Source organism: Arvicola amphibius, chromosome 4, assembly GCF_903992535.2.
Source record: "Arvicola amphibius chromosome 4, mArvAmp1.2, whole genome shotgun sequence".
NCBI lineage: Eukaryota > Metazoa > Chordata > Mammalia > Rodentia > Cricetidae > Arvicola > Arvicola amphibius.
Genome location: NC_052050.1, coordinates 108,543,521 through 108,566,626, shown reverse-complemented (window position 1 = coordinate 108,566,626; position 23,106 = coordinate 108,543,521). Strand labels below are relative to the sequence as shown.

Sequence of the window (23,106 nt, the reverse complement as noted above, 5' to 3'; positions counted from 1 at the left end):
AAAGCATCTTCTGTCCTAGATTAGATGGTCCAGTGGGCATGTCTGTGGGGGACCAGCATACTGGGGGCGTCACCGTATCTAGGCAGGTGCTGCTGGGCTGTTTAAGAAAGCTGGGTAATCATGAGGTGAGAGTAAGCAGGAGAACAGGCCAGCAAACAGTCAAGGTGCCCGCCTCCACGTTCCTGCCTCATGTTCCCACCCTGACCTTTCTGTGACAGGTTGGGAAAACACCCCCCCTCCACCCAGGTCATAGTATTTCATCACAGAAATAGAAAAAAACTCAAATAGTACCTCAGTGCGATTTCTTCTGCCATTGGAAATACCCTAATGGGAGCTGCAGAGATGCACCAGGAGTTGATCACTTGCTTGCTCTGGTAGGGAACGTGGCTTTGATTCCTAGCACCCTGATGGTGGGCCACTGCCTGGAACTCCAGTTTGGGGGCATCCAACACTCTTGTCTCCTCGGTCGCTGCATATGTGAGTAGCCACATAGACAAACACATAAAAGTAGAAAAACAAAACAAAAAAAAACACATTTTGGTTGGACATAATGTTTTGTATCTGTAATTCCAGCACCTTGGAGGCAGAGGCAGGAGGATTGCTACAACTTGAGGCAGGTCCAATCTGTATAGCAAGATCCAGGCCAGACAGTGCTAAATTTAAAGAAATATTTCTTGAGTGATTTATATTTAGGAATATATATTTATGGATCAGGATATATATTTTTAGGTATGTGTATATATATGTAGGGATAGAAGATAGATAGATAGATAGATGATAGATAGATAGATAGATAGATAGATAGGTAGATAGATAGATAGATAGATAGATAGATAGATAGATAGATAGATAGATGTGTGTGTGTGTATGTATGTATGTATGAAAAACATAGCTAATCTTCCTGGGCCTTGTCAAAGGAACATCTCAGGACAACAGGCTTAACAGTGTGATGATCTCAAGTAATCCCATACACACTGATTTTAACATGCCAGCATATGTAAATTGCAAATATGTTTGTGTGTGTGTGTGTGTGTGTGTGTGTGTGTATGTTGGAGACCCTGTCTGGCCAGCGAAGAGGATATTATTAAAGACATTGACATTCAATTCACTGACAATCCTGTGAGATATGATATACTAGATTCTTGCTGCTTCTAAACAAAATACGGTCTTACAATAGCTTAAACTAAAGGAATTTTCTTCTCTCATCATTCTGGTGCTGAGAGGCCCGGGATGAAGGAATCAGCAGGCATGGTGACTCTGAATGCTCTAGGTAGTAAAGCTACCTTGCTTCTTGTGTGTCTCCTAGTGTCTGTAGGTTACTGGCAAGGCATGCCCGGGCATTCTTTGGCTTGAAGTCCTATCATTCTACTCTCTGTCCCCTTCTATCTTTTGTTTGATTGTTCAAAGTTGCCTCTTTTTTAAAAAGACACTAACTCCTTGGATGAGGGCTAGTTTAGTAAAACATCATTTTGATGGTATCTGCAGACATCCTATTCCCAAAAAGGTGACACTCGGATATTACAGAAGTTATGACTTACATAGGATAACTTTTTAGAGACATAATTCAACCCACAAGATCTGGGACACCAAATGCAATTTGCAAATGCTGACGTGTTAGATTCAGTGCATGTGTGATCACTTGAGATCACTTCATTGTAAAGTCTCTTGCCTAAGATGTTCCATTGACCAGACCAGGAAGACATCTACACGTCCTAAATATGCAATTGAAGAAGCAAATGCAAAATAATTAAATAAAGAAACCAAAAAAAAAACCGACTCCTAAATAGAATTTGGTCAAAATTTCATGTCCTTACTCTTATACTTAATTTTATAGGTCAGTTGAATGGAAGTGAGAGGTGATACAGCTTTTTTTAGACATGTCTGATAAAACTCTGGCCGAATTTGAACTCACTACATAGTCGAGAATGATTTTGAATTTTTGATCCTCCTACTTCATATCTCAAGGGCTGGAATTTGCTGGGATAGACCACCAAGCCCAGTTCCATGATCAAACCCAGTGTTTTGTCTATGCTGGGCAAGCACGCTACAAATTCAGCTACATCTTATGAGTCTATGTAAAACTCTAGGAGGAGAATCCTGAGCAGCCTAATTATGTGGAATCCATTAAAATCTCACTGAGCAAAAAGAGTGAGTTTACTAAAGATGTGCGAGAGTTGGAATTAAAGGTGAAGACCCTGGGTGCCACAGCCAGGTACAAGGGGAGATCTAGACAGAATGATGGTAGCATGGGAATTCTCTCACCCAATGACTTTCTTTAACACCTTGCCTAGTTGAAGAGAAGTCATTCTGTGGTAGTTTGAATAAGAATGGCCCCCAAATCAACCTACCTCAGGATCTAGCAATACCAGTCTTGGTCATATACCCAAAAAAATTTCAATCATACTATGAAAGCATTTGTTCAACTATGTTCATAGCAGCATTATTTGTCATAGCCAAAATCTAGAAACAACCTGGATGCCCCTCATCCGAAGAATGGATTAAAAATATATATGTGGCACATTTACACATTAGAGTACTACTCAGCAGAAAAAAAAAACAATGACATCTTGAATTTTGCATGCAAATGGGTGGAATTAGAAAACACTATCCTGAGTGAAGTAACCCATACCCAAAAAGATGAATATGCTATGTACTCACTCCTAAGTGGATATTAGCTATAAATAAAGGATACTGAGCTTTTAGTTCATGATCCTAGAGAAGCTAAGTAATAAGGTGAACGCCAAAAAAACATATATAGACCTATCTGGAAATTGGAAACAGACAGGATCGCTTGACAAAATTGGGAGCATGGAGGTTGGAGGAGAAGGGAGGGTGAAAGGGAAAAGAAGGAGAGAAGGGGAGAACTTGAGAGAATGGGATAACAAGCATAGGACCAAACTAGTCCCTCTGAATGTGGTTGACAGTTGCATGGCTGGGGCACACTGTGGGGCCACTGGCAGTGGCACCAGGATTTATCCCTACTTCATGTACTGGCTTTTTGGGAACCTATTCTCTTTGGATGATACCTGCTCAGCCTAGATATATATTAGGGAGGGCCTTGGACCTTCCACAAAGCAATGTGCCTTACCCTCTCTGAGGATTAGATGGGGGTGGGGTGGGAGTATGTGGAGGGAATGGGAGGTGGGAAGGGAGTGGGAACTTGGATTGGTATTTTAAAAAAAAAAATCTAATAATTAAAAAAAGAATGACCCCCATAGACTCAAAGATTTGAATGTTTGGTCAACAACTCATAGTACTATACACACTCAAAACCTTCCTGCTGTACAAATCCAAACCCAAGTTAAAAACAAATCTTCATTTTATCATTTTCCTCAGTTTTAAATTTTGTTTTTATTACAAATATGTTATTTGAATTATCTTTATGTCACCTTTTAAGGGTGTTCTTTACATAGGAAGAAGGTATGCAGAGTTATGAATAAGAAAAACAGTCTAATGATAGCATTTTCTTTACTATTTTTAAAGTAGAGATCCACAAAATAGATCATCAACTTAATGTTACTATATTAATTCATGATGTTAATAAAAGTCAGTTATTTATATTATATAAGCCAAAGAAGTGTTTTGAAGGCCAAGTACCTATCTTTGAAACTGCATCAATTTCTTGTTCTATTTGGCATCAAAATAACACATGCTATTACAGAAGCACAGGCACGAAGAGTTTGTGCTGAAACATGAACAGCCATGGTTCATGTCATGGGCCTTTGGATCAGTCTATTCTTGAGGTGTGGTTACCCTTTGTGGTTCTTAAAAGGGAGAGGGAAGCTCAAAGCCAGCAGCATCATTTCTATTTAACATCTGACTCATGTTTCTGCCCAGTACATCAAGAAAATGAAACCACAAGTCTGAAAGGAAGACTAGGAAAGCAAAAGGTGAGCAAGGACTTTCTTCTGGCGTGGTGAGTGTAATTACTGAATCGAGTTTGATTTCTTACTCTGGGTGCCTTTGCCTGAGTTGGATTCAAAACTGGGTTTCCTGACATGATTCTGGTTGATCACCATGCCTCTCACTCTTTGCTCTTGACTGTCTACTACTGAGAAGCAATGAAATCTCACTTACTTCTTTTTCTGTGCTTTTGCTAACAATGTCCCATGTAGCTCAGGCTGGAGTCAAATACTCTATGCTGAACGGCTGATACTGGCCTTGAATTCTTGATTCTCCTGCTGCCATCCACCTCCAAAGTACTGGGATGACCTATGTGTGCTACTGCTGGGCTCAATCTCATTTCTACTTGGTTGTTCTGCAGACCATGTTTGTAGTGATATCAGAAATTAGAACAGGCAGTGTGTATACAGGGAGTCAAAACTTGGGCTCAGTAGAACATGTTTCTCTTCATCTTTATAATTGTTATAATTAAGGAGGCACCTCCTGAGACATCAGTACAAACAGCACTGATCCAGTTATCTTGCAGTGTTATCCTTATCCTTGGGACATGTCCTGAAAAGAAAACTTACACACACACAAAAAGTGGACTTACATTGAGAGGTTAGTATATGTAGAACATGCTAATTTCTGCATCTGTTACTGATTTCATAGGCATCAAAGAACCCTGTGGGGTCTATCTGAACCAGAGGAGAAACAGCTTTGTTTCTCCTTTTCTAGATTAGCTTTATTTTGCAAGTCACAACCAAACTCAGAATTTTATTAACAGGTATCCTAAAAAGGATAGAATTTTTTCATTGCAATAGTTATCTCTCTCTCTCTCTCTCTCTCTCTCTCTCTCTCTCTGTCTGTCTCTGTCTCTGTCTCTCTCTCTCTCTCTCTCTCTCTCTCTCTCTCTCTCACACACACACACACACATATATATAAATCAGAGACTATTTGTGATTATACCAGACAGTAATCTTGAAACTTAACCATTATTTTAGTTTTACAGGATCCCATAGAAAGAACATCACCTCTATGATAGCTGGAAGTAATTCTAGTAGACATCAGCCCTTCTCCCAACAAAGTTTGTCCTCAGGGTTAGGGACATCAATTAGGGGTAGAGTATAAATGGTATAGGGCCAGGTAGGTGTTTTGGTGGAAATTTTGTAGGCCTGGGGATGTCACAAAAAAAGGAAACTGAATGGGATAATAGATTAGTGTGAGCTTACTCACACTAATAATAGTGATAATAATAATAGTGAGTAATAGAATAAATACTTGTGAGTTATTATTTATAGACAATTTACATTGGTATAGACTCTTGTATATTGATACAAATTCAAACTATATTTGTTGAATTAAATATGCTCCTATCTCTGTTTATAATATTTGTATACCTATGCAATGTTATTTTTTCAGATGCTTGTTTCTGCCCCTGTTTAAGGTATTTCGTATATTGATACAATTTTAATATATATTTATCATATTGCATTATACATTTCTACCTCTGATAAAGATACTTATACATTGTTTACATTTTGAGGTCATTGTTTTCATTGCTACAAAGTTGTTTAAAGATTGTTTAATATTCTAATATAAAGTATTAGTCCTTAAGTTATACAAGTATTTTAAGTAGTACAGGTCAATAGTAATCCATGTTTGTTATACTTATAGTTAGATAAATCAGGTTCTTTAGATGCATAGAGATTCTACATAGATAGGTAATTTTCAACCACTCCAAAGAACTGTAGAATATGGTATTAAATAACTTAGGGTTCTGTTGATGTGAGACACAATTGCTCCTGGAAACACTGATTTATTCCTGAGAAAATGTGGAGCACTGAAGACACTCCACTTGAAGCTTATTTTCTTCTTGGCAAAACTTGCCTTTGGGCAAAGAACGGCTTATGCCTCGACCACTGACAAAATGCATAGTGTCCAGACTAGACAAGCAGGATACAAGAAAAAAAGACTGCCAAACCTTGCCAAGCAGAGTAAGAAGGTTTTAAAAGTTTTCCTGCCTCTGAAAATGGTCTGTCAGTTACTCTAGGCCTTAGCCAAAGTTGGTTGCTTCTATGTTGTAAATGAGACTTCGGGTGATTTCCCAGGTAACCAGTTGTCTCTGTCATCTACTAAATATTTTGGAAGTTGCTTGATTGCACTTCCTGCCTATTCAAGTAATATTATCTCTCTTCTCAGCCTTAAATGGGGTTGAAAACTAGATAGTCTTATTTACTTTCCCTTATAACTTAGCCAAGCCATTTCTAATACAAGACTTAGACTCCTTATGATAGAATAACTATTGAAACATTTTGCATATATTTCTTGCTTAATATTGTTTATGCTGGTTGTAATTCTTTTTTATTTTTTTTATTTTTTCTTTTCTTTCTTTTTTTTTTTTTTTTTTTTTTTTTTTTGGTTTTTCGAGACAGCGTTTCTCTGTAGATTTTGGAGCCTGTCCTGGAACTAGCTCTGGTAGACCTGGTTGGCCTCAAACTCACAGAGATTACTCTGCATCTGTCAGCTGAGTGCTGGGATTAAAGGTGTGCACTACCACACTCATCTAGTTTTTAATTACATTCCTATTTAGCATGTGTCTGTGTGTATGGACATGTCTGTGCCATGGAGAGGTGAGAGGACAATTTGCAGGAGTCAGTTCTTACTGTCCAGGGTGTAAAGTCTGGCAATAGATCCAGGCTGGCCACAGGTGTCTCAACACTGAACCTCACACCAACCCCTGTTATGTTTTTATTTATAGTTCAATCTGTGCAACCTTAGAGATAGAGACAGAGCGAGAGCTGTCTTTGATGTGCCATAGGGGAAATTCTAGATCCCTGGAGAATGTTGGGCTATAGGCCTCATCTAACGTGACCAGCTGTGGGCTAAAGGCGTTCTAGGTTCTTGCATCTCTAGCAATTGATAATTATTATCTTATCAACTATAATCCTCCAAAGTGCCCTCAGGAACCACCCTGTGACCTATTAAGTCCTTAGCACTTCTCTAGAAATAACAGCTCCATTGCCCATCCAAATCCTATAATGTCCTTTGTGAGACAATGAAGTGTCCCATTGGACTTGGGGTGGGCTGGGTGCTCCTTGAGTTCTGAGGCGAGGCCATCTCTCCATTGGGCATGAGTGCATAGTGGACTGTGCACACTAATGGCTCTGGGCAAGGAGGAACCGCAGGAAGGGCCTACTGGATTACAAAAAGATAGCACTGCCAACCCTGCCAGGCAGGCAGGCGCAAATTCTGCTTAAAAGCAAAATTCTACATAGGCCTGCACCTGAGTTAGGCGTGGGACTGGTTGTTGGTCTCATTCAGGACTTTCCAACCAATCAGGGCCTCAATCAGAAGTTCTGATGGGAGTAGGAGGCGGGTTCTTGCCAGTTGCCCTGCTGAGGGCGTCAGGGATGCTGAAGGCCAAATTGGGTCACCTCTGCCCCTTGCTGTGCGGCCAGCTTGGCAGCTTCTCCTGGGTGAGCGTGGGACCGCAGTTCCCAGACAGCGGGGAGCAATGGGAGCCTGTGTGCTGGGTCCTTCCCGCGCTGGGGGAGGGGTGGCACCGGAGTCCTGGAAACTTCAGCTTTGTGTGAAGATGAGTTAAAGAGCAAAGTCCCAAGCACCGGGCAGGTGATGGAGGGCAGGCAGCTGGCAGGAGAGCTGCACTGAGCAGGTGACTGGAGGGCCGCATGCTGGGGAACCGAGAATGCCAGTCCGGGCGGGGTCGCTGACACCTTGAGGACGTCTGCGGACACCACTCCCCGCGTGGACTGTTGACAGCTTTCATCTTATGTCCCCAATTGCTGCACTGCATGCAGGCAGCGGCTGTTCTAGGAGAGGGGCTGCCCTGGATGGAGCCAAGGTCGAAAAAGAAGAGAAACAGAGAAACCTGCAGCCACAGTCAAGGGTCGGCAGAGTGGAGGATCCCTGCGGTGAGACAGGAGTGAGGTCATGGGACAACTTGGTGAAATGACTGCTCTCCTTCCGTGGTTCACGGGCAGACCTCAGGTTGTCTGGTTTGTGTTGCAAGGGCTCCTATGTACCAGCTGAACCATGTCGCAGTTAGTAAGCTTTCTTTTTCTTCGCCAGCTTCTTCTTCTCCCCTTTCTTTTTCTTCTTTTTAAAATAATCCCCCCCCACCCCCACGCCAAGCTAGACATTGAATGCAGGAGCTTGAGCATGCTGGACAAATGTGCACTCCTTAGGCCCATCTGCAGCTCTATCTTACCCTAATGATAATTGCTTTAAAGTTAGTTATTGAACTGTGAACCATGACTCTCTTTAGTCTGCTTTGCTCTGTCCCACGGCTGTTCCTATATTATAACTTCTTTGCAGTTCCATTGATTTCTGAAGCAGTTTTCAAATCTGATAAGGTTGGTCACTGGGGTTCCTTAAATATGATCTTGAGTGTATAGATCATGTAAATTTATTATTGGATTACTAATAGGTTTGTAACCCATTGACAAGAGGTGATTTTTATTTTTCTTAGAACTCTAGGTTTTTGTTCTGCAAGATACCTCAGTTGGTGGGGGTGCTTTCTGCCAGTCATGGAGACCTAGATGTGAGCCCTTGAAATCCAGGTGGTGGAAGGACAGAAACGAGCTTCATGAGTTGTCTTTTGTTCTCCTGTCTTTTGATTGCTATTCATGACCATGGCACTGGTATGGACACATAGATATACAAACAGAAATAATAAAAAATAGATAGATAGATAGATAGATAGATAGATAGATAGATAGATAGATAGATGATAGATAGATAGATGATAGATAGATAGATAGATAGATAGATAGATAGATAGATAGATAGACAGACAGATAGATGATAGATAGATAGATAGATAGATAGATAGATAGATAGATAGATAATCAGGCTCTATTAAACAAGCTTTTGTTGTTTTCAGCTATAACTTACCCTATTTTGTTTAATTTAGTTTCATGTATTTATTTTTGGGAGATAAATGGATTTGTTTTCTTAACTGCATTTTCAAGTATTATATTGTCAGTGTATAGAAGTGTAATTGAGTTTTGTACATTTTGTTTTTCAATATTGGTGAGCACATCCTTGTCCTGGTTGCCTTGATGTTACACATGATGCTGGCATTAACTTCCTACCATCTGTGCTCATGTGATGCATTTTCAGTTCCTTTCCTTCAAATCACCATTTGGAATTATTTGGGGTCGAGGATGCATGAGAAAGAAAAGAGGCAGACATTTTCGAGTACCTCACAGGAGCTTCTGTGGGTACCAGTGACACATGGAAGTGGGCCTTGCAGCTTGATTGCACTTGAAGTTGTGCTGTATTTGATTTTATAAAGGAAAGTGACTTTTATTCTATGGGAAGGTTTTCAGGTAGACCCGGTCTCCTGGATTAATACAAGGAGATGAGCCCAAAGGCTGAGGTGGGCTTTGGCCTGGCAGTCAGCGACGCACTTGATGGTCTGCCCCAGTGGTACAGCATCGAGTGACACAGTTGATGGTCTGCCCCAGTGGTACAGTATTGAATGATGCACTTGACGGTCTGCCCCAGTGGTACAGCATCGAGTGATGCACTTGATGGTCTGCCCCAGTGGTACATCATTGAGTGATGCACTTGATGGTCTGGCCCAGTGGTACAGCATCGAGAGCACGGAATGAGCCTTTGAATCTCACAAGAGGTGTGCACAGAGCAAGGATACATCTCAGAGGACTGAACAAGGTTGATACAAGTTATAATTTTGTGAGTGATATGGGATTGGCGTTTTTTTACAAAATGAAATATAAGATAAAACAAAACCCATCAGATCAAGGTCAATCAAGGCAATGTTGTGTAGGATTTTCCATGTTAGGTTTTGGCAGAAAGGTGGCAGGCAAGATTTAAAATTTGAAAAGTTTTTGTTTTAAATTTATTTGTTTCGAATTCCTTTTTTTTAATTTGTTTTTTTTATGTTGACAAGAAGGAATAAAATCCTCTTTATTGAGAGATTATATGTAGAAAATGAAACTATCATCAAAAACTATTCTAAACTAATAAATGATTATAAGCAAGACTGCAGGACAAAAGTTAATACTTTAAGAGTAAGTCTCTTCCCTATACACTGGCACTTAAAAAATAGAACTCGTAATTGAAAAATGCATATTACTATTAGTATTAGCCGCCACTAAAAATGAAATATTTGAATATAATTCTACTATATACATGCCAATATATACATATGTATATGCACAGATATGACAAGAATATTATACTTATTCAAACATATCAGTGGAAAGGTGCACCATGATCATGGATAGAAAACTTGGATTTACAAGTAATCCAGTTCTTACCATTGTCATTGATTAGTTCAGCTCTTTTCTAACCCAAATCCTCTCAAGATATCTTTTTTTTCTGTTGATGTCTGTACTTTTATCTTTTTTTTAAAATTGATTTTTATTGAGCTCTACATTTTTCTCTGCTCCCCTTTGTGCCTCTCCCCTTTCCCCTTCAAGACTCACCCAAGGTCCCCATGCTCCCAATTTACTCAGGAGATAATTGTCTTTTTCAACTTCCCATATAGATTAGATCTATGTAAATCTCTTTTAGTGTCCTCATGATTGTCAAAGTTCTCTGGGATTGTGGGTTTTAGGCTGGTTTTCTCTGCTTTATGTTTTAAAATCACCTATGAGTGAGTACATGTGATAATTGTCTTTCTGTGTCTGAATTACCTCACTCAGAATAATGTTGTCTAGCTCCATCTATTTCCCTGAAAAATTCAAGATGTAGTTATTTTTTCTGCTGTGTAGTACTCCATTGCATAAATGTAACACATTTTCCTTATCCATTCTTCGGTTGATGGACATTTAAGTTGTTTAAAGGTTCTGGCTATGACAAACAAAGCTGCTATGAACATAGCTGAGCACATGTCCTTGTGGCATGATTGAGCATCCTTTGGATATATACCCAGAAGTGGTATTACTGGGTCTTGAAGAAGGTTGCTTCCTAATTTTCTGAGAAGTCACCACACTGACATCCAAAGGGGTTGTACCAGCTTGCATTCCCACCAGCAATGCAGAAGTGTTCCCTTTACCCCACAACCTCTCCAGCATAAGTTGTCATCAGTGATTTTGATCTTGGCCATTCTTACAGGTGTAAGTGTTGTTTTAATTTGCATCTCTCTGATGAACATTTCCTTACCTGTCTTTCAGCCATTTTAGATCCCTCTGTTGAGAGTTCCCTGTTTAGGTCTGTACTCCATTTTTTTATTGGATTATGTTTTCTTTTGATGACCAATTTCTTGAGTTCTTTGTATATTTTGGAGATCAGACCTCTGTCTGATATGGGATATGAAGACCTTTTCTCATTCTGTAGGCTGTCGTTTTGTCTTGTTGATCATGTCCTTTGCTTTAAAGAAGCTTTTAAGTTTTAGGAGGTCCCACATATTAATTGTTTCTCTCAGTGTCTGTGCTGCTGAGGTTATATTTAGGAATTTTCCGGTGCCAATGTGTTCAAGTGTACTTCCCACTTTCTCTTCTATAAGGTTCAGTGTGGCTGGACTATGTTGAGGTCTTTGATTTATTTGGACTTGAGTTGTGTGTATGGTGATATATATAGGTCTATTTTCATTCTTCTACATGTTGATATCCAGTCATGCCAGCACCATTTATTATTTTTTGCTTCTTTGTCAAAATAAGATATTTGAAAGAGTGTGAATTCATATCTGTGTCTTCTATTCAGTTCTATTGGTCCTCCTGTCTGTTCTTATGTCTGTTCAATACCAGGCTGTTTTCAGTACTGTAGTTCTGTAATAGAGTTTGAAGTCAGGGATTGTGATGCTTCCAGAAGTTCTTTTATTAGACAGAATTGCTTAGGCTATCCTGGATTTTATGCTTTTCCATGTGAAGTTGAGTACCATTCTTTTGAGTTCTGTGAGAATTTTGCTGGGATTTTGCTGGGCATTGAAATGAATATGTAGATGCTTTTGGTAAGATTGCCATTTTTACTATGTTAATTCTACCTACCCAAAAGCATGGGAGATCTTTCCACTTTCTGGTGTCTTCTTCAATTTCTTTCTTCAAAGATTTAAAATTCTTGTCATACAAATCTTCCATTTGTTTTGTTAGAGTTACTCCAACATATTTTATGCTGTTTGTGGCTATTGTGAAGGGTGATGTTTCTCTGATTTCTTTCCCAGACATGTTATCATCTGTGTAAGGAAGACTACTGATTTTTTTGAGTTAATCCCATATCCTGATGCATTACTGAAAGTGTCTGAGTTGTAGAAGTTCCTTGGTAGAATTTTTTTAGAATCTCTTATGTCAACTATTATATTATCAGCAAACAGTGAGAGTTTGACTTCTTCTTTTCTGATTTGTATCCTTTTGATCTCCATTTGTGTCTTATTGCTCTAGCTAGGACCTCAAGAACTATATTGAATAGATATGGAGAGAGTGGACAACCTTGTCTTGTACCTGTGGAATCACTGGGAGTTTCTCTCAATTTTGTTTGATGTTGGCTGTAGGCTTGCTGTGTATTGCCTTTATTATGTTTAGGTATGTTCCTTGTATCCCTGCTCTCTCCAAGACCTTTACCATGAAGGGATGCTGTATTTTGTCAAAAGCTTTTTCCACATCTAATGAGAAGATCATGTGGTTTTTATTTTTTATTTTTTATATGGTAGATTACGTTGACAGATTTTCATATGTTGTAACATCCCTGCATCTCTGAGACAACGCCAACTTGATTATGGTGGATGATGGTTCTGATGTATATTTGTATTTGATTTACCAGTATTTTATTCAGTATTTTGCATCAATGTTCATGAGTGAGACTGGTTTGTAATTCTCTTCCTTAGTAATGTTGGTTGGGTATCAGGGTAGTTTGGCAATGTTCCTTCTGTTTCTGTTGTGTGGAACAATTTGAAGAGTGTTGGTATTAGTTCTTTTTTGAGAATCTCTTAGAATTCTGGGCTGAAACCATCTGGTCCTTGGCTCATTTCGGTTGGGAGACTTTTGATGACCGTTTATATTTCTTCAGCAGTTATAGGTCTGTTTAATTTATTTATCAGGTCTTGATTTAATTTTGGTAAGTGATATTTATCCAGAAAGTTGTTCATTTCCTTTAAGTTTTCCAATTTTGTGGAGTACAGACTTTCAAAATATGACCTGATGATTCTGTGTATTTCCTCCATGTCTGTTGTTAACTCCCCCTTTTCATTTCTGATTTTGTTAATTTGGATATTCTCTCTCTGCCTTTTGATTAGTTTGGATAAAGATCTGTCTATTTTGTTGGTTTTTCTCAAAGAACCAACTCTTTGTCTCATTGATTCTTTGTATTGTTTTCTTTGTTACTATTTTGTTGATTTCAGCTCTCAATTTGATTATTTCCTGCCATCTAGTTCTCTTAGGTGAGTTTGCTTCATTTTGTTCTATAGTTTTCAAATGTTCTGTTAATTCACTAGTGTGGGATTTTTCCACACTATAAGCATTTAGTGCTATAAACTTCCCTCTTAACACCATTTTCATTGTGTCCCATAAATTTAGGTATGTTGCGTGGTCATTTTCATTGAAATTTAGGCAATCTTTAATTTCTCCCTTTATTTCTCCCTTGACCCATTGATGATTCAGGTGAGCATTGTTTAATTTCCATGTGTTTGTGGGTTTTCTGGAATTACTATTGCTGTTGACTTCTAGTTTTAAACCATGATCATCCAATAAGGTACATTGGGTTATTTCAATTTTTTTTGTATTTGTTTTGTTTTATTTTGTTACCGAGTATGTAGTCATTTTTGAGAAGGTTCTTTGAGGTGGTAAGAAGAAGGTATATTATTTTGTGTTTGAATGGAATATTTTATAGATGTCTGTTAAATCCATTAGAGTCATAACATCTGTTAGTTCTCTTATTTCTCTGTTCATGTTTTGTCTGACTGACGTGTCCAGTGGTGAGAGGGGAGTGTTGAAGTCTCCCACTATTAGTGTGTGTGGTTTGATATATGATTTAAGCTTCAGAAGTGTTTCTTTTATATATGTGGGTGCCTTTATATTTGGGGCATAGATGTCCAGTAATGAGACTGTGTCTTGATCAATTTTTCCTGTGATTAATATGAAATGACCTTCTTTGTCTTTTATATTGATTTTAGCTTGAAGTATATTTTGTTAGATATTAGGATAGCTACACCCACTTGTTTCTTAGGTCCATTTGATTGGTATATTTTTTCCCAACCCTCTACTCTGAGACGATATCTGTCTTTGAGTTTGAGATGTGTTTCTTATATGCAGAAGTAGGATGGATTCTGTTTTCGTATCCAATCTGTTAGCCTATGCCTTTTTATATGTGAGTTGAGGCCATTTACATTAAGGAATATTAATGACCAGTGATTGCTACCTCCTGTTAATTTAGTTTTCATTATTGGTGATGCTAATTTGTGCATTTTTCCCTACTTTCTTTGGGATTTGCTGCTATGAAACCATCAACTGTCTGTGTTTTTGTTGGCATAGCCAACTTCCTTGGGTTGAAGTTTTCCTTCTAGTTTTTTGTGTAGGACTGCATTTCTGGCTAGGTGAATTATAGTTTTGTCATGGAATATTTTGTTTGTCCTTCTATGGTGATTGAAAGTTTTGCTAGGTATAGTAGTCTGGGCTGGCATTCCTGGTCTCTTAATGTCTGCATAACTCTTGACCAGACCTTCTGTCATTCATTGTCTCCAATAAGAAGTCAAGCGTAATTCTCATAGGTTTACCTTTATATGTTACTTGGCCTTTTTCCTTTGGAGCTCTTAAAATTCTTTCTTTACTCTGTATGTTTAGTATTTTGATTATTATGTGGTGAAAAACATTTTTTTAATCCAATCTATTTGGTGTTCTGTAAGCTTCTTGAATCTTCATGGGCATGTCTTTCTTTAGGTTGGGAAAATTCTATTTTCTGTGCTTTTGAGTTGAACTTCTTCTCTTTCTTTTATATTTATTATTCTTAGATTTGGCCTTTTTATGATGTCCCATATTTTCTGAATAGTTTGGGTTAAACTTTCATTAGATTTAATGTTTTCTTTACCTGATGAGTCTATTTCCTCTATTATATCTTCAACACTTGAGATTCTCTCTTCCATCTCTTGTATTCTGTTATTCATGCTTGCATTTGTGGTTCCTGATTGTGATTTCTCATGATTTCTGTTTCTCTAATTCCCTGGGCTTGTGTTTTCTTTATTGTGTCTATTTCAGTTTTCAAGTCTTGAATGGTTTTTTTCATATGTTTGATATCTTTTTCTTGGTTTTCTTTAAGGAATTTGCTGATGTATTTCATTTTTTATTTGTCTTCTCCTCCATTTCTTTAAGGGAATTTCTCATTTCCTCTTTAAGAATTTCAAACCTTCTCTTAAAGTTATCTTTTAGGTCATTTTCTTCTGCTTCATCTATATTTGGTTGTTCAGGTCTTGCTGTTGTAGGATCTTCAGGTTTTAATGGTCTTATATTGCTCTTTGTGGTGTTGCATGTGATCTTACCTTTTCTACTCATCTTTTCCTCTAATAGGTTTGGTATAGGTCTGAGATTCTGTTGATTAATCTTCTAGGTGCCAGTGAATCCAAAGCTCAGATGGTTGTTCCTCATGGTACAGTCAATGCCATTGTTCTAGTTACCCAGTTGGTGACTCCATGTTCCTGGAGATAGCTCTGGGTTCCTGTGCTGTGCTCTGCTCTAGTGGAGATTGTGACTCTGGCCTACTTTGGCCTGGGTTACTGACTTTGACCTGTTTCTGTAAATCCTGGTCTTGATCTCCTCCTGGAGAAGTCCCTGGCTAGGAATTTGTCCTGCAAAGCTTTGTGGCTCTGGTCTACTGCCTAGGAGTTCCCAGACATAGGTGCACCCAGAACTGCAGAGGACCTGGCTCAGGCTTACTCCCTCAGAGATCCCAGACTTATGCTCAGACATGCAGAAGTTCTACATTCCTGCCTATTCCCTTTGATAACCCAGACCAATGCCTGGAACCACAGAGGTCCTGGCTATGCCTATTCTCTCTGAGGTCCCAGACTCATGCCTGGCCCAGCAGAGATCTCTGGCTCCTGCTTATTGCCTCAGAGGTCCCAGATTCATGCCCAGACTGGCAGAGGTCCTGGCTCAGGCCTAGTACCTGGGAGGTCCTAGACTCATGACCAGACCCATAGGGGTCTACTCTCTTGAAGGTCTCAGATTTACATCTGGACCCTCAGGACCCTCAGTGGTCTCTGGCTCTGGCTAACTTCCTTAGCAGTTTCTCCCCTGTACCTGTTCCGGTGGAGTTCGCTGTTTCTGTACCAGGTGGCTGGTCTGTCCTCTAATTTGGGTTTTTTGGACAGGGTTTCTGTGTGTAATAATCATAGCTGTCCTGGAACTTGGTCTTGTAGACCAAGCTGATGTTGAACTCACAGAGATCCACCTGCTCTGCCACCGGAAACATTGTATATGTGTCACTTTTCAAATCCCTGAGGAAGTAATATAGTTCTACACTTGCCAGTGTACAACAGGTTCAGAACTTCTGAAGTAGTGGGGTTTTCATACACAGCCCTTGCCCGTTAATAAACTTACATAGAGGGGGCGGTTGGAATTGGAATTTAAAAGTTTCAAGAGGCTTTTGAGCAGAGAAAATCAGAAAAGGGTAGGACAGGATATTCAGGTGTTGTTCTTCTAGCTAAAATCTCCAGACATTCATAGGGATATAGCTACAAACTTAGGGTGGAAGTAAAAAATGGTCAGGGTAAAATCTGTTAGGACTGGGAGAAGGACACAGTGTCATGTAGGTGCTTGTTCCTAATTCATCATTTTCTCATAGAGGAATGAGGGTGCTATAACACTTAAAAGGTGAACTTAGAAGACTCAGGCATCTCTTGAGACAACGTTCACAACACCCTTTCCCAATGTTAGTTCAACACCAACAAATGCTGAAGAGACTGACACTGGCCTCCAAGACATCTGCTACTCATCCAGGAACCTTGGTGGATGGAGCTTTCATAAGCCACCCCCCCCCCCCCGAGGTAAATTTTGCAGTAATACAACTTCCCTTTGTTGGCCATGATCTAGAAGCAAGTCTTCAGCCATACTGCTTTAAGGAATGTTAACTAAGTTCTGTATAGCATATACTAAGACAGATAGATGGGCAAAAGAAATGCACTGTAGCAAGAGGACTGGGAAGAGCTGCAGCACATCCGGGGCCCTGTGCGCACTGAGAAGAATGCTGCAGGGCTGCTCCCTTCCTCATCCCTCACTGCTTGCATTACAATTTTCATGTCATGAAAGAGTGGATCCCACAGTGTCGAGTGAACCTTTTGTCAGTCAAGTATATGCAATGTTTAGGCCTCAGTGAGCTTTGAGGACGTGGCTGTGCACTTCACCCAGGAAGAGTGGGCTTTGCTGGATCCTTCCCAGAGGAGTCTGTACAGAGATGTGATGCTGGAGACCTGCAGGAACCTCACTGCCATGGTGAGGATATCATCTTACCTTCTCTTGGAAAATTAAGGAAAAGGCTTTCCCTTGTCATCCGTGCTCTGTTGTGATACAGAATCTCAAAAGGAAAGAATATGTTTAATAAATCAGGCAAGTTTCTATGTACCCTAATGCTAGAAGTTTTTCAATAATTTCTAATAATTTTTCATAAATTTTATGGAGCTATGTTTTAGAACACAGATGGGAAGAGCAGACTATGGAATATTGTCTGGAAGTCAGTTCCTCTGGAAGACCAGTATAAACATAAATATAAATATAAATCTTGAAGGAAATCTCAAGTAAATGGCATGTAAAAATAAAATCAATGGTACTTTGAAGGAATTTTAATGTCCCAAGAAAATTCAAGAAAAAGCAGACAAAAACCCAAAACAAAAGGTACAACTTTATTTTATTTTACTATTTTAATATTTTTACCCAAAATATTCAGCATGAGGACACTGGTCAGTACAGAGCTTTATGCCTGCAAATAGTACCAGAATTCGGACTAACAAACATTATATTTCTCATTATGATCAGGTCTTCTGTGGGAGGTATAAAACCATCTGATTTCAAACTTGTCAGATATGGTAGAGAGCATGCACTTAGCAGATTTTGAACACCATATACTGTATAAGCAGTCACTAGTAAAGCAACTATTACTAATACATCTGGTGGTTTCTTGTTTGTTCATGTTTGTTTGTTTTTACAGAAGTTACATGTTAGAGGCACTGTATGAGAACAAAGGAAGTGGTCAGGATTCACCAAGTCTCCATATAAGCATGAATATTTCTACTGTAGTAACAACATGTGAATTCAATGTATATAGAAATGTTTATATGTATCATTCATCCCTTAATAACCATAGCTATCCTTTAATAGCTATATCACATCTCATTTGAAATATACATTATATGAAGATGAAGGCTGTGGAAGCAAGCAATATAACTATAATTCTCTCACAAGCTGTCAAAGCTATATGGGAACCCACATTGTGACTGGACCTTGTGAATGTGATGTCTGTTTAAAATCTTTGAATTTTCCAAATTTTTGTGAATACACAAAGAAATTCACAGTGCAAAAGAAACATTAGCTGGGCGGTGGTGGCGCACGCCTTTAATCCAAGCACTCGGGAGGCAGAGGCAGGCGGATCTCTGTGAGTTCGAGACCAGCCTGGTCTACAAGAGCTAGTTCCAGGACAGGCTCCAAAGCCACAGAGAAACCCTATCTCGAAAAACCAAAAAAAAAAAAAAAAAAAAAGAAACATTATCAGTGCATCAGTGCATGGAATATGGAAGGGCCTCCATTTGTACAGGCTCACATCACACTGTTGGACAAACTTGCACTATAGAAAAACATTATCAATGTAACCAATGTGGTAAATCTCTGAGTTCCTACACTTCCCTTCTGTAGGTGAAGGCAGCTTGTTCATTCCCAGCCACCCAGACCAAAAATAATCACACAGAAACTATATTAATTACAACATTGCTTGATCAATTAGCTCATGCATATTTACAGCTAGCTCTTAAATCTTAAATCACCCAATTTCTGTTATTCTGTGTATTACCATGAGACTTGTGGTTTGCCAGCAATGTTCTGGGTTATCTGTCTCCTTCAATGGCTACATGGCAACCTTCTGATTCTGCCTTCTTTCCTCCTCTATCTGCTTGGAATTCCAGCCTTGCTCTATTCTGCTAAGCCACTGGCCTAAACATCTTCTTTATTAACCAAAGGCAATAAAACATATTCACAGCATACAAAGGGTTATCCCACATCAGAGGGGGCCTTCACCATATAGTGCCTGGGAAGCAATGAGAAGAGGAGGATAAGATCCAAAGTTCCATTTAAAAGACACACCCCTAATGACCTAACTTCCTTACATTAAGCCCTCCTAAGTATGTCACTCCTTCCCAAAAGGATGTTACTCAAACCTTTAACACATGGACCTTTGGAGAAAATTAACCAAACCAATACATCCTACAAAGAGAAGCATGGAAAGCCAAGGGGGGAGATATAGCCAGCAACAATTAGTACCTGGTGAGGAGATTAGCGTTGAAACTGAAGACTACTTTGCTTAAAGGAAAATAGGTTTTTAATGTGGACATATGTTATATGATAGACCTTTTCCTGAAAGATGCAATACACTCAACTACTCAACCCTGATAAAGAACCAACAACTGACCAAAAATATAGATACCAATCCAGCTTCATGAACCCCTGAGTATTATTGGGGTTACTTATAGAAATATGAGTATGTGTTATTAATACTCATATGAGTATGTGTTATTAATGACTCCAAGTCAGATGCATAACTAAAGCCTACCCCTACATGGGTGACATCTAAAAAAGCTGGTAACTTGTGGCACACTGCACAGCCTGTAGGTGGCACAACAGGTTAGGGAGTATCATTTCCAGGTGCCTCAGTTGTTCTCAACCTCTCGGAGGCAGCTCAGCTGGTTTCTGCTTCTTCCAGGCCAATGGTCTAGTCTCAGACTTCTTTGCAGTGTTGCTTCTTTGAAAGTTTTCTTTGCATTTTGGCTCTCCTCTTCTGAGGAGAACTTACTCAAGAAGGGAGTGGCCTAGTGAATTTTGTCAGTTTCAGGGACTTCCTAAAGTACTTTTGAGTTGTTCAACATCCTGTTTAAGGAGCTCCCTGCAAGAGGGAATGCTCCAATCTCAGAGGAATCTATTCATTACACAAAAGCATGTTGTACCCCACTTCTACAGTAGTGTAGGAAGATGAAGAAGGGATGTGAAATCATTTTTGCTCATGAGCTGACAAGAAAACAAAAATTATTTTATGTCTAGAAAAAAGTTTCATTCTCCAATGCTCTTGTCCATCCAGAATGTCTTTATGTTTGTAATATCAAACTCAATAGAGAGATGGAGACAGAATATTGAAATCTAGCAACTACTTTTATGTCATATTTCAGATGATGATAATTGATATCTGTAGGATATAATAAATCTGGATCATGTTTTATTAACTAGATGGCAGTGAATAAATGTTGATATTAGAGACCCCAAGCAACAGTCATATAAAGCACGCAGTCAGAGACTTCACAATCCCAACATAATCCCACACAATTTCACAATTTTCTTTCTCATGTAACACTAAATAGACAACTAAATGCCCTTTTTAAATCTTTCAGAGTCAAACCTTTCATTCATCCTTATATGTTTATTCCATTTATTACATAATCTTTTAGGTTTATCTTTCTAGAATACCTCTTTTTTTAAATATAAGCTTATAATAATGGTCATCACTGAGGGAGGCCAGGGAAGAAGCTCAATCAGAAACTAGAAGGTTCTAATTTCAATACATCCTCTCATCCCCAAGCTGGCTTAGTCATTATTTTTTATCACAGCTACAGAAAATCAAACGAGGACAAGGTAGATATTTAATTTTTACATATTCTGTTATTTTTAACTTTATAATTCTCTCACAACTCTAATAATTGGATCTCCTTTCTCAGCTGTGAAGAGTACTGGCTAATTTTTCAAATAACTGAGGTTGATTCTCAGCACCCAAACAGCAGCTCACAACCATCTGTGCCTGAAATTCTGTGAGATCCAATGCCATTTTCTTGCCTCCACAGAATCTAGAAATGTACATGACTGCCTGTGTGGATGCTCATCTTCCTAGACCTGGATGGATGGGGGAGGACTGTGGACTTCCCGCAGGGCAGGGAACCCTTACTGCTCTTTGGGCTGGAGAGGGAGGGGGAGGGGAGTGGGGGTAGAGGGAGGAAAATGGGAGGCGGGGAGGAGGCAGAAATTTTTAATATAAATAAATAAATAAATAAATAAATAAATAAATAAATAAATAAAAGAAATGTACATGACTAATAAATGCACGTGTACATGAAAGACCCATACACATAAATTTAATTTAAAAAAGTTGAAAGGGTAAACAACTACTAAATGGTAATTTTCAGGGTTTTGTTCTTGACCTCTGATCAAAAATCCCAATTATTGAAAGGTACCATATTGCCTCCCTTTTTCTAGATAATAAAAAAAAAGATGTATGTGAGCTGTTCCACTTTCTGTCCTTACATGATCCAGTTCTGGTCTGTGTATTAATCACTATTTCCTGTTACCAGTGCAGTCCATCTCCAGGTAGTTTTGTCTACTGTTATTAGTAGTTCATAAAAGGGGCATATGCTGTCTATCCATTATTCCTTGTTTCCCCAGGTCATCCATGTATCCCCTATGCCCTTTAAGGGTATGCTGTTGTTATCAAGGTATTTGATCACAGAGGCAGTTGGCATACTAGAAACCGTGTGTGTTTAGGGCTTCACCCATCTTGAAGCTGGCTGATGGAATGAGGTAAGAATCACTGTTATTGTTATTGCTAACATTATCCTCATCACCATGTTGTTTGTTGTAGTTTCAGAGGTTCAGTCTATTACCCTCATGGTGGGGAGCCTGGCGGTGTGAAGGCAGACATGATGCTGAAGAGTGTCAGTATTTAAGTAGGCAAGAGCATGCAGAACCAGAGTGGGACACTTCGGTGCTGCATGCATCTCTCTGCTGTACCTTTCCACCACGCGGCTGCAGCCATGACACTGGTAACCAGAAAACATTATTGTACCTACACCAATTCAATGCAATTGCCTAAGGATGGTATGTGAATTAATAAATTTTGAAAGTTATATGATGGCTGACAATATTGCCATTCAGGGATTTAATAACCATTTGGCTTACACTATGGATAGCATTCTACAAGGCTTATGTGATTTTCTTTATACATCCATTTACTTGATTTAGGGAATTAACTTTGTCTTTCAAATTATATCCTTAAGAAAATGGTTTGATAACAGAGCCAAGAATGGGGCACTTTTAGAAATGGTACAGGCTTTATAGCCTAATAATGAACAGTTAGCTGAAAAATTAATACCATTGAAAGGGATAACATTAACTTGACAGAAAAATTCAATCAACGCTAAAGGGTACTGAGAAATTATCTGAAAGAATTCATACTGTTGAATTTAAAATCAGAATCTGTTAAAAAGTTATGATAGGTTAATGGATAGGGTATCTCTCCAGGAAGGTAATATGCGCACCATCTAAATAATGCCAAAGGATGAAAAGTTATCTTTACTGGACAAATTTTATACCTTGGAATCATATGTGCAGAATAAGGACCAGCAGCTAAGTGAATCAAAGAGAGCGCTAGCACACTACATGGAACAGGAGATTCAGACTTTACAAAAAGCAATGGTAAAAAGATTTGAAACAATTGAGGAAATTATCAGAACTGATGAGCAATGAGAGAAGGTACAAGAACAGGATTTTGCCTCACCAGTATATGACAGAGTTTAGGATGTCTTACCTGGAGTTTTAGTTTCCTATCCGGTAATATCCTCTGAGAAGCCATATGGTACTAAATACCCTAAAGTATTCATAAATGTAAATGCAAACCTATAGGTATGAGCTATCTAAAGGAAACTGAGCAAGCAATAGTATCTTATGGCTTGCATTTACCATTTGTTAGGGAAATGGTGAAAGCATGGGATTTAAGGAATAAGGCCATTCCACACAACTGGCTTCAGTTAGTTTAACAAGTCCTTAAAGATGGACCACAATTGCTATGGAAATGCTACTAGCTAGAAGAGGCAAAAATTTTAGAACAACATGGAAAAATAAAAGTACTTGAAACTACTCAGGATCAAACTATTTGAGATCAAACTATTGTTGGTATATTCCACATACCAACAGGACCAGGCACTCTATGATGTACACACTGTGTCCCTATTCCACACAGCAACCTTAAATGTTTGGAGCAAGTTTCGAGAACTAGGAAAAAGAATTGAAT

At 38.9% G+C, this 23,106-nt stretch overlaps 1 protein-coding gene across 4 annotated transcripts in view; it reads right to left on the bottom strand.

The window, feature by feature from the left end:
• The window catches only part of LOC119813640, a 49,259-nt gene that overhangs the window by 2,587 nt on the left and 23,566 nt on the right, over positions 1-23,106 (bottom strand). For 3 of the 4 annotated variants that reach the window (XR_006020818.1, XM_038329030.1, XM_038329031.1), the window contains exon 2: positions 292-469. Coding sequence is in view for 3 of the 4 variants with exons in the window: in XM_038329030.1 (XP_038184958.1) it covers positions 292-469 (178 nt within the window). In the remaining variant the exon portion in view is untranslated. The remainder of the gene's footprint in view (positions 1-291; positions 470-23,106) is intronic. The other variant, XM_038329032.1, reaches the window with a different exon arrangement.